Below are 13,736 nucleotides of genomic sequence, written 5' to 3'. Positions count from 1 at the left end.
AGATAGGTATGTCTATAGAGAGATGAATATGGATAAATGTACCTCACAGATCTGTTTTGAGAAATATGCCTGCAGAATCTATTGGCTTAGTATTCAACTTGTAGTCTCATTGGTTTGATATTTTAGGAGTTCCTGTGTCTAGAAAGGTATGGAAAATCTGATTATGATTTATATTGTGTGTGGACTTCCTGAGGCAGTTTTCCCAGTGCTGTTCTGCTTTAGTCATATTGTGAAACAAAGCTCCTTAGCTTTTTATCAAGAAGTGGCATACAGCAATCACAGATTCTAGCCTGCATTGTTTCTCCTCAAAGTGTACAGCTTCTATACAGCTTGGCTAAAATCCAGACGAATTTACCTTTTAGATAACAGCTCCTCAGAATTATTGTCTAGATTTTTCTGGTAAATTTGTCCACAAAAAAATTGTCTAGATTTGCCTCTAGAATAATTTCTGTGAAAAACAAGATATTGTATGAAATGCTGCTCACTATTACCTGCACAGGGTGTGGTGTTCTGAGAAACATACACAATTTCCAGAGCAAGGTCATTTTCTAGGTTCAAGTCTGGGGGGCTTCAGTATCTGGGAATGCCACTTTAGGTGTCTAAGAACTGCTCTGTGCCTGGCTCAGCTGTGTGATGAGGGGTTCAATAGTTCCAAACAGTAAGGCTCATTTATAAAATAAATGTAATTTTTAGGCATTTTTTTAGCTTTTGCATAAAACTGTGGCAATGATTAAGTAAAAGTTGGAAAGTTTGTCCAGAAATAAACCTTTCTACCAGCTAATACTGCTTTTGAAAAGAACAATGCCTTAGCAGTATGAAAAAAATTTGAACTGTGCTGTTGAGGGACTCCTTCCTTCACAGTGTATCTGAATTAGTGAAACAAGGACTAGAAGTGAGTCATGTGCCTGTTATTTCCTAAATAAGGCTTTTGGCAGTGATGACTTTCTAAGAATTTACAAAACACAGGTTGGAGTTTCACCTCTAGTTGTCTCTAAAGAAACAGACATCACATCAACATACTGCTTCAAACATAAATGGTGTGTCAAAGGAACCAAATCTTTATGTAGGCTAGCAAATTCTAGCTCCAGTGTAACCAGAACAGTGGCAATTCAGACTACATGGCTAGAGCTCCATGCTCATTACAACACTTCTGGGTTTTTGCATTTGATTCTGACTGACCACCTCCCTGTTCTGAGCTAATTGGAATTAAACCAGATTTTCTTCCCAATGCCTCACTTAGGTGACCTTAGTCTAGTGTGAGAATGGCTGTGAGTTCAGTAATATATTTTAGTGTTCCTTCTGTCAAAGAGATTTTACAATTGTTTTGGTGTCTGCACCTGCTTTTACAAGGAAGGCAAGCCACGATTTTCTCAGGCTTGATCATGGTATCTTAAGCAGTTCAGTGAGTAATGAGAGGAATAGTCAGGAATAGTATTACTAAAAAAGCATTCTTTTTAAGCTGTGGCAAGTTACAGTTTTAATCTGATACTTTTCTAATTACATTCAGGGCAAATTGTTGTTGTTTTAGGCCTTTTTTCTGTGGTGGGGTTTTTTTCATTATTATTTTGTAGTCTTTCCTAGAATTTCTATTGCTGCCAATTAGTGTCTTTAGAACTACAGAAGAGTTTAATTTTAGCTATGTACTAAGTGAGGTGTAATTTGAGACGACACAAGGTTTTAAGTGCTGGGACTCAGCTCACCAAGCTATCTTTCTCCCAGGTGTGATGAGCAGTTTTGCACATTGTGCCTCACTAATAGCCATTGTTTTCTGTTAGGAGCTATAATTGCCAAAGAGACTGAAACCCTGTTATCTCCTGTGGCCTTGGGATAGATCACTGAAGCCTCTTCCTTTGACTGTGGTATTCACAAGTTTTACATCATGTTTGTTAATTTAGAATCTTTGAGCAAGTCCTCTTTTACTTTTGGTGAGGTTGCAGAAGAAAAGACAGACTCGGTGGATTCATATTTTGTGCCCCTATCTACAACTACATTGGGGTTACTCTGGCAGTAATAATTTTCTTCTTAAGCAAAGGCTGCTAAAGAGTAAGTCCACATTACCTCATCTAAATGAACCTTTCTAAAGTACTCCCAACACTGGTCAAAGAAATGAGACAACTAATAAGAAATTGACAAGTGAACACTAATGAGATTTAGGAATAGCAGGGAGGAGTAATTTATGGTAAGAGACACAGAACACAGAGGACCAAAAGGGTATAAAAGTGGTGGACATACAAAACCAGAAAGTTTATTTCTGTTTTTTTATTTCTTCTTCGGTCAGTTACCCTAAAGGTGGCCATTTTTTAAGATTTTGCTTTGGTTTAAACTCAGAATTTATCCCTCAAGTGAATTCTTGGAATTATATGCATATTCTTCCCCAGGGTTGAAATTCTTCCTCTTGTTCTTATTTCTGTAAAACAAACTTCCCCTAGAGAGAAAATTTGTTCACCTTTCTACAGTGACCATTTTCAGGATGCATCAATGCATCCATTTCATCTTTGTAACCCATCACCTTGCCAATAGGATCAGGGAATACACCAGAGAACTGAAGGCACTTTTTCTTCCCTATCATTATGTCATTTATGGCAGTGACTGATTGGGACGCTCCTTTTCTGTTGAGATAAACCATTACTTGAAATAAGATGCAATTTATCAGTGCTATCTACCTAAATGCAGTCAGCTGCCTTTGCAAGAGCTCTGTGACTCATAATGGAAGGAAACTCTTGAAACAAATAAGGAAAAGAAAAATATAAACTAAAAGTCAGTGAAAAGGGTGAGGCCATTTTCTGTGCAGCCAAGTAGCTTCCTGCCTGACTCTGAGTAGCTCCCTCTCCTATTTTTCTTGTTTCTTTCTGGTTTTCATCTCTTATATTACTGGAGATGAAGGCACCTGAGAATGTTTCCTAGGAAAATAATGGAAATAGGTTTTTAACGTGAATATTCAGGAATTTGTTTTTAATCAGGCTGCAGAAGTGTTTCTATCACACCTGTCCCCCAACATGACTTCCAAGTCATTATTTTCTGAGTAGCACGTGTAGAAAATAAGAAATAGAAATAATTGAAATATTTCTATTTCTATATAGAACTATTTCTATAAGAATATAAATAATTTGTGAACTGTTAAGTTCATAGGTCTACTAAGCCAAGCCGACTGCATAATATTCACACCTCTGTGGTTAACCCATGCTTTTGAAAATGGGGGTAAAGGTGGTGTAGCTCTTGCTGCTGCTGATTGAATTCAAGGCAGTTAACTCTTTCCACATTGCCACATCCATCCCAAAGCTTTGAAGCTTACCTCTCACTATTGTGCATTGGGTAAAAATTACAGATAAGCCAACCTTCTGATAATTTTTTGTATGCTGTGGTGGGAGACTTTTTCTGTACCTAGTTTTTTAACTTTTTGCAGCCTGCAGTAGATATGTAGAGAGAAGGTGTTAGGTGTGTGCCCTGTTCCCGCTGCTGCAGCGTGTGTCCCTCTGTAGGCGCTGTGGGTGGGGCTCAAGGGCGCCCGGCAGGGACCGATGGCAGCAGAGCTGTCGCTGTGCCCAGGTGGAATGTGTCTGATCCTGACAGTGGCTTGGCCACCCACTGCCCTTTGAGAAACAGTCTGTAGTTGAACTAGCAGCAGGAAGTTCAAGAGTATATTAGCAGTTTTATCATCATGTTAATGATTGCTTTGTATATTGAAGTGTGTTAACTTTTGGGTACAATGATATCCATGCAAACTACTGCATGCCAATTTCTCAACCTCTTCAATTCTTTCCCTTCAGACTTGAGCTTTTCCTAATAATATATTCAGCTTAGTGGACTAAAAATATAGTGCAGATTCTCACAAAAATTAATATAGTAAACTTTTTACAGTTGCCTTTTTAAACAAAAAAGGCCATTTAATTAATATTATTTATCAATGTCAAGAACTTAAAACCAGACCATCTATTATTAAGTTATAGAATACTAATACTGAAAAAATATGTGTGCTTTAATCTTCACAATGTTCTCATGACTTTTTTTTCCCCCAAACCAGGTTTTTGATTCTAATCTGAGGAAAGAAGATATGAAATTTTTGAAAACTGAATATCAACAGAAAATTAATTTATCTAACCTATTCCCTGTGGAAAGAATAATTTAAAACCAGATTGTTCTAAACTGGAAAAGCGATTTAACTGGAACATTGATTAATTTTAAACTGAACAATAAATCTGAATTGTTCTCCTAGGTACTCAGTATACTCGAGAATCAGTATAAATGGTTTGTAGTTACTCTTATGTAACAAATTAATAAAATAATTTAATTTAGTCTTTGTAGCTTTCTTACAGATACAGAAATACTTTCAGTGTCTTCTCTGCTCTCTTAGAACTTTCTGGTATAGTCTCCCAGTATGGGTTGAGTTATCTCACAATATTACAATTTTCTTCTGCCTGCATGTACTTCATTTAAGGTGTCATTTGAACACATTTGAACACATTAATTAGGCATATTTTTTTCCTTACAGATTTTGAAAAGTATCAATTACTTGAAGGCACGTAAGAGCATGCTACAATGCATGTAAATCTTGACAAGTGATTCAAAATATGGAATATTTGTGCAAGGATTGCAGCAGAATAATGAATCCAACTTTTTTATTCTTCTAGTCATGAGAATTTTGGGGGATTCTGCAGGCCATTCTTGGTATTTTCTTGGTGACCAATCCTGCACTCTGGTACTGTTTCACAGATTTCCTGTCATGACCCAGCATTTCAGAGAGGAATGGCTCCCTCTGTGACCTAGGTTGCATCAGGATGAATTAAAGTAGTTTTTGCTTATATGGACAAAGACTTTTGAAAAATGCAGAAGAATGACGTGTTGGAGAAAAATCCTTTGCTAATCTCTCTCACAGGGATTGTCACTATCTTTTCAAGATGGATAGTGTTCAGACACTCCCCTGATGCAATTGTGAGTTGTCCAGCTGCACTAGGAGAGTTGGGTCTGGTGGTGTCAGAGGCCACCAGTCTTTTGATATGCAGGCATTGGGTGGACCCCAGCTTACAGCTTCTCTTCTGACAAGATCAAAGCATTTTCCTGCAAGGAAATTGCTCTGTGACTAGCCAGGTTTCTGCAATCCCTACCACACTAAGCTCTCACTGGAAGTTCCACAAGAACTTTGGCTGTCACACAGTATTAGTTTGTTGTTCATGACATTCCCTAAAATGGGAGTTTCTGCTCATCCTGAAAGCTGCGTAAGAGCATTTACATACTCAGATCCCTGTGAAAAATGTGTCTGTCTCTTTATGCTAGTAGACATGTTGTAGAACATTTTTTTTAACCAGTTTAGCCAGGTGAGGCATCTGTTTTGTGTCAGTTTGGTGTCCTGATGTGTGCAGCCTTCCTGCTGGCATTTGACAGAAACCCGCAATCTGGTTATTTCTGAAATGCGTGAATAACACTGTGTTGTTCTTTCTCCTTATTCTGACCATAGGCAACTCCAGAGTTCTCAAAGGAGCCATGTATACACTGGATTTCTGTAGTAGGAGTGCAAGCTTCCTTATCAGTGGACGAGGCAGTTGGAGAGGTACTGAGAAAGAGTTCTCATTCTGTTGGTGGCTTGTTCTTCGGGTGAGGCTGGAGTGTAACCCTGGTGTAAACCCCCTGGCTAAATACTTGCCAGCTACTATCATTTTGATTGAGTTGGCTGGACCAGCCTGAGTCCTGTGTTTGTGTTTTGGCCCTTGTGAGCAGGTTAGAACCTGTGCAGTTGAGCCATGTAAACCTATCTTTTCTGAGGGTTTAGACAGCCTTCAGTGCAAATCCAGCTGATCTGGCTCCCTTTGCCTGTGAAGAGTGAAGCTATATTTCAGTTTCCTCACTGCCAAAATGTCAAGAAGGCTGTAAATGTGTGTGGTCATCTAAGTGTAATGACGCTTTTTATGATACAAGTACCCACCTTTTGGAATGGAACTGAAATTGCTTAATGCCTGCATATTTTGCCCAGTGCAGCACCTGGATTGGGGCAACTCCTTGTATCACTTTAGGCTGAGAGAGGCAGAGGTGAAGGACTTGGGGGTGCTGGTGGATAAGAGGCTGCAATGCAAGCTTGCAGCCCAGAAAGCCAATTGTATCCTAGGCTGCCCCATAAGGAGTGTGGGCAACAGCTCAAGGAAGGGGATTCTGCCCCTCTGCTCTGCTCTGCTCTGGCCAGACCCCACCTGCAGTGCTGTGTCCAGCTCTGGGGTTCTCAGCACAGGAAAGACATGGACCAGACATGGTCAGAGCAGGTCCAGAGGAAAGATGCAAATAATGATAAGAGGCTGGAGCACCTCTTATGAGGAAAGGCTGAGCTGGGTTTGTTCAGTCTGGAGAAAAGAAGGCTCTGGGATTACTTTCTTGTGGTGCTTAAGCATATAAAGAGGCCCTACAGGAAAGCTGGAAAGGGACTTTTTACAAGAGCATGGAATGGCTTCAAACTGAAAGACTGTGGGCTTAGTTTCAGTATTGATAAGAATGTCTTTGCTGTGAGGGTGGTGAGGCCCTGGAACAAGTTGCCCAAAGAAAGGGTAGATGTGCCCATCCCTGGAAGTGTTCCAGGCTAGGTTGGATGGGGCTTTGAGCATCCTGGCCTAGTGAAAGGTTGATCTTTAATGGACCTTAAAGATCACCAAGTTCCTATTCCTGCCCATGGCAATGGAATAGGAACTGGGTGATCTTTAAGGTCCATCCCAACCCAAACCATTCTATGGTTCTGTGATTCTACACAGCCTCTGACAATTTGCTGGATGTCACATCTCTGAGCTGGTATCCTCTCAGCTGGTAACCAATAGCCTGGACATGAAAGCCTGCACATCTGACTAATGAAACCCTGAATCATTCTGTCCTTTAATTAAAGCATGTTCCTTTAATATGTTCCTCTTACTCAAAATGATGTGAGAATTATTTCCTAGAAGAAAATGCCTAATGAATGCACATTTATTTAGTATTTTCTATGTATTAGATAAATAAGGGGGAAAGCTTGAAATATCTGGGGTATGTTGGGCAGTTGCAGGGGATACATATGTCAACCTCAAGCATGATTTATCTCATGTGCCTTTTCTGACAGTTGTGACTTAACGGCTGCATTTTCCTCCAGGCTCTCAGGAGGATAAATATCTTCAAGTTTCTAGCTTTGTGGTAGAAGAGTAAATGTCTGTTTGCCAGTGTAATTTATCTGAGTCATTCTGGGAGAGGTGAAGCAATTGAAGCGTGACTATTAGCATAAATAAGAGAGGGACCCTCTTCCTGAGGGTAGAATACTTGTACTGTCTTTCAGAGGAAAGCTGCTTCCCCATAACAACTGCTACAGCTAATTGATTGGCAAAATGCTTTAAACTGAAAGAACCACTATATTGTGCTTTGGCCTACTGTGATATTCTTTTACATTTCAATTTGGAGTTAACAAGAGCAGAGCAAGGAAGGAAGAGGAATATTTCTGCAGCAAGTGCAACGGTAGAATACACCAGAGCTGGCATTTCACATACACCAAAAGTGGTTTTTCTTTTAAAAAGAATATACAATATATTCTTTTTAAAGAGTGTTAAGTAGTTGCCCTTGCCAATTTTGTTTCTGAAAAAATGCATAAAAAAACTTTTCTTCATACTTTCAAACAGTTGTTTTACAACATCCTCTGAACACATAGAGTTTTGGGGTTTGGAGTTTTCTAAGTTTTTGGGTTTTGGGTTGGGTTTTTTGATTTTCTTTGTTTGTTTGTTTGTTTGGGGTTTTTTCATGTGGAAACACCAACACCAATTCCGGAGGGAGCCGCTGGTGAGTCACTCTGCAGGCCAGGAGTGCGGGTAGCAGCCACCGGGCCTGCCACGGCAAAAACACACCTTGCTTGTAGTGAGAAAATGGAAGAGCTTCTTCCAGGTGTTTCCTTAAACGTGACTTACACAGTCCTCGAAGACGGACAGCTGAGGTAGCATACGGGATGCTGCCTTTGGCCATGGCCTTTCTGGGCCTACTCGGGGGGCAGGAAGCCGGGCGGGCGCGAAGCTGCCCCCGGCGCCCCGCCAGGCGCAGGAGCCGTGCTCGGAGCCGGCCGGGCCGTGCCAGCACCTCCTTGCCCGGAATGCCGAGAGGCGGCTCCCAGGTCAGGGAGGCTGGAGCCCTGCGTCCCCCGGCCGGCAGGGCGAGGGGGTCCCGCGGGGGAGTTCTTCGCCTCACGCCTTCGTGTGCCCCGCTGCTGCCCCACGGGGTCCGTGCCAGCCCGCCGCTGCTCACGCCCCGGCGGGCGGGACGGGGCAGGGCCGGCTGGGCGTGCACGGAGACGGAGTCGGAAAAGGGTTGGGCAGCAGCAGCAGAAACATTAAAACGACCGAGCCCCCCAGCCCGCCCACCGGAGTTGTTCCGCGGGCTCGCAAGATGTGCGGGGCCGGTCTGGGCTCCGCGCCGCGCTTCAGCGAGGTAAGGCTCGGGGAGCCGCGCACTCCGCGCTTCAGCGAGGTAAGGCTCGGGGACACCGCACGGCAGTCCCAGCGCTGCGGTCCCCGCTCGGCGCGACCCCCGGGGCCACAAAACAAAACAGGAGGGGTGGGGGAGAGGCTACCTGGACGCCGGCGTGCCCGGCTGCGTGCCGCGGCCAGTGGAGGCGGTGCGGGACGGGAGCCACGCGCGCTGGAGACCGAAGCGGGACCGGAGCGGTGCGGGTCTGAGCCCCGGAGCCGTGCGAGACAGGAGCCGTGCGGGACAGGAGCGGTGGGAGTTTTATGCCCGGGAGCGGTGCAGACTGGAGCCCGGGAATGGTGTAGGGAGCCGAACACACTGCCTTGCACCGCTTAGGCTGTAATTTACCAAATCTGCTTGTTCTTCTTTCCTTGCGTGATATTATGTGTTTAATTCTTTTTAAATGTCCACTATGAAACCTTTATGTATAAAGGGGGCTTCCTCTGTATGCGTATTCCTTAATTATGCCCATTTCAAAAGCTTGTAATACTAGTTATTTAAATGCAAGGGGTTTTTTTACATTCTTTGTTTCAGACCCATGGAATGGGTTTGCTCTCCAGCTTAATTCCATGTTTTTCTAAACTTTTTACTGCTGTGGGCTTTGTAAAGTATATTTTACTTGTATTTAGCAAGGGCACCCCTTACCTGTTTACAGCTTTGAGATGAGCTCTTATTTATATTTACATCAGTGAATTTACCACTGTTTGAGATGGCATCAGTAAATTGCATAACTACCCCCTTCCAAAGTGTATTCAGACTTTATTAATGGAGAAGAATACAGGTCTTCTGTCAAGTAATTTCTGTGCAGACTTTCATACATTTAGAGTTAAATCTAATCAAGCAAGCCCTTCTCTTTTTTAATCTCTGCTGTTGCATTTCCCACTGAAGAAAAAATGCTAGAACTTACTGCTGGGGAGCTTTGAGATCTTTTGTGTTGGAAGAAGTCCAGTAATAGAGTCCTTGCTGACTCCAACTTGTTCAGTTCTACATGCCAGAACTTTTTTTGTCTTATTAGCTTTACCTATTGAATATGCCTAACCACCTTTTAAACACAGTTTACCAGCTGAATGAAACTGATTCATGTGTGAATACATTTATGACTCTGTTGCACAGTTAAAACAGCAGATTATTTTAAACCCTTTAGCATTTGCTACACTATTTGTCTTCCTTCTTTTGAGTCTGGGTTTTGTGCCTCTTGTTCTCAGGTCTGCAGTTTTTGAGGCCGTGCAGCAGTGCCGGGCAGGCTGTGGGGCCAAGGAGCTGCCGGGGCAGCCACCGGGTTTGCGGTCGGCGTCACCATCCGGTGGCCGCTGGGGGAGCAGTCCCCAGCCAGGCACCATGAACTCCGGCACCACTGCCCCGCAGAAGGTCACCAGCAACCCCACCAACACCGATGTCAACTATGTCATCAAAGAGCATTATAATTACACGGGAAAGCTAAATGAGAGTGTGGACACTGGAATTAAAGTGACGTCGGTGGTTTTTATCATCATTTGCTGCTTTATAATCTTAGAGAACATTTTTGTCTTGCTTACCATCTGGAAAACCAAGAAGTTTCACAGACCCATGTACTATTTCATTGGGAACTTAGCTCTTTCAGACTTGCTGGCTGGCGTGGCTTACACTGCCAACCTCCTTCTATCTGGACACAAAACCTACAGCCTGACCCCCAACCAGTGGTTTGTAAGAGAAGGCACCATGTTTGTTGCCTTGTCAGCTTCTGTGTTCAGCTTGTTGGCCATTGCCATTGAGAGATACATCACCATGCTGAAGATGAAACTCCACAATGGCAGCAACAGCTTCCGCTCCTTCTTGCTGATCAGTGCGTGCTGGGTCATCTCTGCCATCCTCGGGGGGCTCCCGATCATGGGCTGGAACTGCAAGAACCTCTTGTCCAACTGCTCCACCGTGTTGCCTCTCTACCACAAGCACTATATTCTCTTTTGCACAACCGTTTTCACTGGCCTTTTGTTATCTATTGTGGTCCTCTACTGCAGGATCTACTCCATGGTGAGGACTAGGAGCCGCAGGCTGACATTTCGGAAAAACATTACCAAAGCTACCAGGAGCTCAGAAAAGTCACTAGCCTTGCTCAAGACAGTGATCATAGTCCTGAGTGTCTTCATTGCCTGCTGGGCTCCTCTGTTCATCCTCCTTTTACTGGATGTGGGGTGCAAAGTGAAGACCTGCCCAATCCTCTATAAAGCAGAGTATTTCTTAGTACTGGCCGTGCTCAATTCAGCCACGAACCCTATCATCTACACCTTGACAAACAAAGAGATGCGGAGGGCTTTCATCAAGATTTTGTGCTGCTGCACATGTCCCCCAGCAGATTCTGGGACCAAATTCAAACGGCCAATCATTGGGGGCATGGAGTTCAGCCGGAGTAAGTCTGACAACTCCTCACACCCACAGAAGGAGGACGGTGACCATCCTGAAACCATCATGTCTTCGGGCAATGTTACCTCATCTTCTTAGGAGTAACCATGGGGGTGTATTTCAGAGTCTTCCTCTGAAATCAGGGAGCTGGGACGCCTCCTGCTCACAGCAGCAGCGTTGGGCTGAGTGAGCAAGTAGCATTAGTTCTAATGAGGCAAATGGTGCACTTGCGAGGCTGGAGTTCAAGAAATGGGACACACTGTTCTGGCTTGAAAATCTTTTTCCCTGGAGCATGTTTTGTCTTTGCGCTGAGGCAGCTCAGGATTGTCAGGCACATTCATATCCTGAAATCTCCTTAGTAACTCTGAAAGACTGATGCCTTGGTGAAATGATGCCTGGTGTGTGTGAGAGAAAGAGAGAGGGGGAGGAGGGAAAGGGAGAATGAATCTTTTTTTTTTTTTCCCCTGTGAGAAGAATGTGAAGTTTTTTTCTCTTCACAGCAAACCACTGACACAAAGATCTTTCTGTACTGAATTTAGTGGTGGCTCTGGTATCGTTGGTAAGAAGTGTGTTTGTTTAGTACGTAACATGGAAGGAGATCACACAAATATAACTTAGACCACATACAACCATAATTGGCATAATTTTGCAGAGCTTTTAGTTAAGTCATAAGGGTTTATTTGCAGAGTCCAAAGCTCTTGGGGTTTTACTTAGCAAGATCATAGCTGTGAATTTTTGCTGTCAGTCTGTATTACATTTGAAGACCACGAGCTAGATTCTGCAGTTACTTTCGCCTGTACAATTCCATTGGCTGCATCAGACTTAATGGAGTAGCTCAGAAGGGCATTTGGCCCCATATTTTGATTGCCTTTTTATTCTATAGCATTAAACTGCATTATCATGAAAAATGCAAGAAAGAACTAAATATCATTTCTCTTCAAGATGACTTGAACACCTACAAAATAGTAAAAAATACTATTGACAACAGTGGGATTTTTGCCTAAGTAAGAAGAGCTAAAAACTGAAGGGGAATTTCAGTGTCAGTTTCACAGTCTTTCCAAAAGTAAGGTTCAGTTGGAAAATCAGAAAAGAGTACGTCAGGTTTCAGAAAAAATAAAAAGAAAGTTGAAGTGAAATGACTATAGATAAATGCACTTCCATAACAAAATGCAATACATTTTGACACATTTTATTAATGTTCATAATTTCAGCAAAGATATCTGTATTTTATCATGGAAGAAGTACTTGTTGTTAAATTGAATGTATTTGTTTTACAGCATCATTTTTACTTCTCTATTTTTCTAACCTGTGCTAATGGGGTTGAATGTGTCCAATGTAAATAAGATACAGGAGTCTTCATGCGCCTAGAGTTTTACTATAACAAATGTGGTATATCTGGGATAGCTGAGAGCAATTGACTTATCTACAGTCATCAGCAACTCCTAGGACTGGTATTTTATAAAGAAAATGTATTGCCTTTGTAGTAAAATTTCCAGTGCAATTAAACTGTTTGGGGTTTTTTTTTTGGTTTAAAAATAGTATTTAAAATGTTTCTGACTTTTATTGTTCAATTTGCACATAGCTTTATTGACTTCTAAACATTAATAAACTGATTTTTTAAATGAGTCTATTATCAGATTACTAGCAGTTTTGTACTGTTGTGGTGGTTTCATGCCATGTGTGGTTTCCACAGAAGTTAGTGAAAGTATTCCTCCATTTTAGTACATGCTGGGATTAAGTCCATTCTGTGGGGACATAACGTGTAATGTCACAGGATCATGTAAAATACAAAACTAATTTTAAACTATAACTTTCTTGTCAGCATGTGCTGTATGGCTGAACTGCCTCTAGAAGAATCTCTACAAGAGCAATTCTCCTCTAACAGCCAATGAAGTACAAACAGAAGGAAAACCAGACGGTTTCTAGTTTTACCATGACTGCCTAGAGTAGAAAAGTGAAGTAATTCACTTGTATCACCAATATAATTCATAAGTTCAATTCTCAGCCTATTGCAAATGTCAAGGAAGTTTATGAAACACAGGATGGTGGCTCAGCTGCGTGAGCGCTGCAGCTCCGTTGGGTCTGCCAGCGAAGGCCGTGGCAGTGTCGTTCAACAGTTAGTGCCTTACTTCTCCCAAAGGTTTGACTTCCATTTCCTTTCCACAGGCCATTCCCTCTCAGAATTACTTTTAAGTTCCATGGAGCCCATACCGGATGCAGTTGGAGAGTGAAGATAAACCTCACCTTCTCGTACTGTATGTCATCGCTGTGCAGGGCTGACTGTGGGAAATGAGAGCCTACTCACCGAGGAAGGCTCTGGGTCATAACCTCACTTCCTGAAGGAAATTCCAAAAATGCCCTGAAGACAAAAGAGTGGAAGCAGGCTGGAATTTCTCTCCATCTGTCTGCCTGTATGGAAGGAATGATTTCATGTGTGCTCACTTCCTAGCCTTTTAAATAGTGACCTGAGCAGGGCTGAAAAAAGCGTCAAATCTGTATTTGTGCACAAGATAAAGTGTCTCTTGTCAGGCCTTCATTTGGGCAGGGATGGTTTACCCTGGGTGCTGACAGTCATGAGGGAAAGCACTGCTTTGTCCCAGGGATAAAGTCACTTCTGTGCAGAGCACCAAAAATGTATAAACCATGGAAGCCCAAGTTAAACCCTTGTGCTACCAATGAGTAAATAAATGCAATGTACAGGGATGAGGCAATGCACAGGGACATCTGAATTTGTAGGGGTGTTTTTATCTGAGGGACTGGGGCCCTTCTGCTCCTGAAGCCTTGCAGGCATTAAGGTTGTCCCACACATTTGAGATCCTGTGACAAGGGCTGAGCTGTGTCATCACAGCACGGTGCCACTGACCCCTTGTGACTACCACCCCATTTCTGTACTAGGAGCTGATAGCCAC

The 13,736-nt window shown here is 42.7% G+C and overlaps 2 protein-coding genes across 3 annotated transcripts in view; both read left to right on the top strand.

Annotated features, from left to right (window-relative positions):
• The window catches only part of LOC118689478 (uncharacterized oxidoreductase YtbE-like), a 42,214-nt gene extending 37,922 nt beyond the window's left edge, over nt 1-4,292 (top strand). The window contains exon 10 of the mRNA XM_054515789.1: nt 4,022-4,292. The gene's annotated coding sequence lies outside the window, so the exon portion shown is untranslated. The remainder of the gene's footprint in view (nt 1-4,021) is intronic.
• Nucleotides 4,293-8,059: 3,767 nt separating this feature from the next.
• On the top strand, nt 8,060-12,452 carry S1PR1 (sphingosine-1-phosphate receptor 1). 2 transcript variants are annotated; one of them, XM_036387789.2, is made up of 2 exons: nt 8,060-8,409; nt 9,654-12,452. In XM_036387789.2, the coding sequence occupies exons 1-2, from the start codon at nt 8,075-8,077 to the stop codon at nt 10,924-10,926; spliced, it is 1,608 nt and encodes a 535-aa protein (XP_036243682.1). In that variant the 5' UTR covers nt 8,060-8,074; the 3' UTR covers nt 10,927-12,452. The 2 variants fall into 2 exon arrangements, with proteins under 2 accessions (XP_036243682.1, XP_036243683.1); XM_036387790.2 differs by having other exon boundaries at nt 8,334-8,448.
• The last annotated feature ends 1,284 nt before the right edge of the window (nt 12,453-13,736 follow it).

The sequence above is a fragment of the Molothrus ater genome, chromosome 9, assembly GCF_012460135.2.
Source record: "Molothrus ater isolate BHLD 08-10-18 breed brown headed cowbird chromosome 9, BPBGC_Mater_1.1, whole genome shotgun sequence".
NCBI lineage: Eukaryota > Metazoa > Chordata > Aves > Passeriformes > Icteridae > Molothrus > Molothrus ater.
The sequence above is the reverse complement of the archived record's forward strand: the minus strand, read 5'-3'. Positions and strand labels throughout refer to the sequence as shown.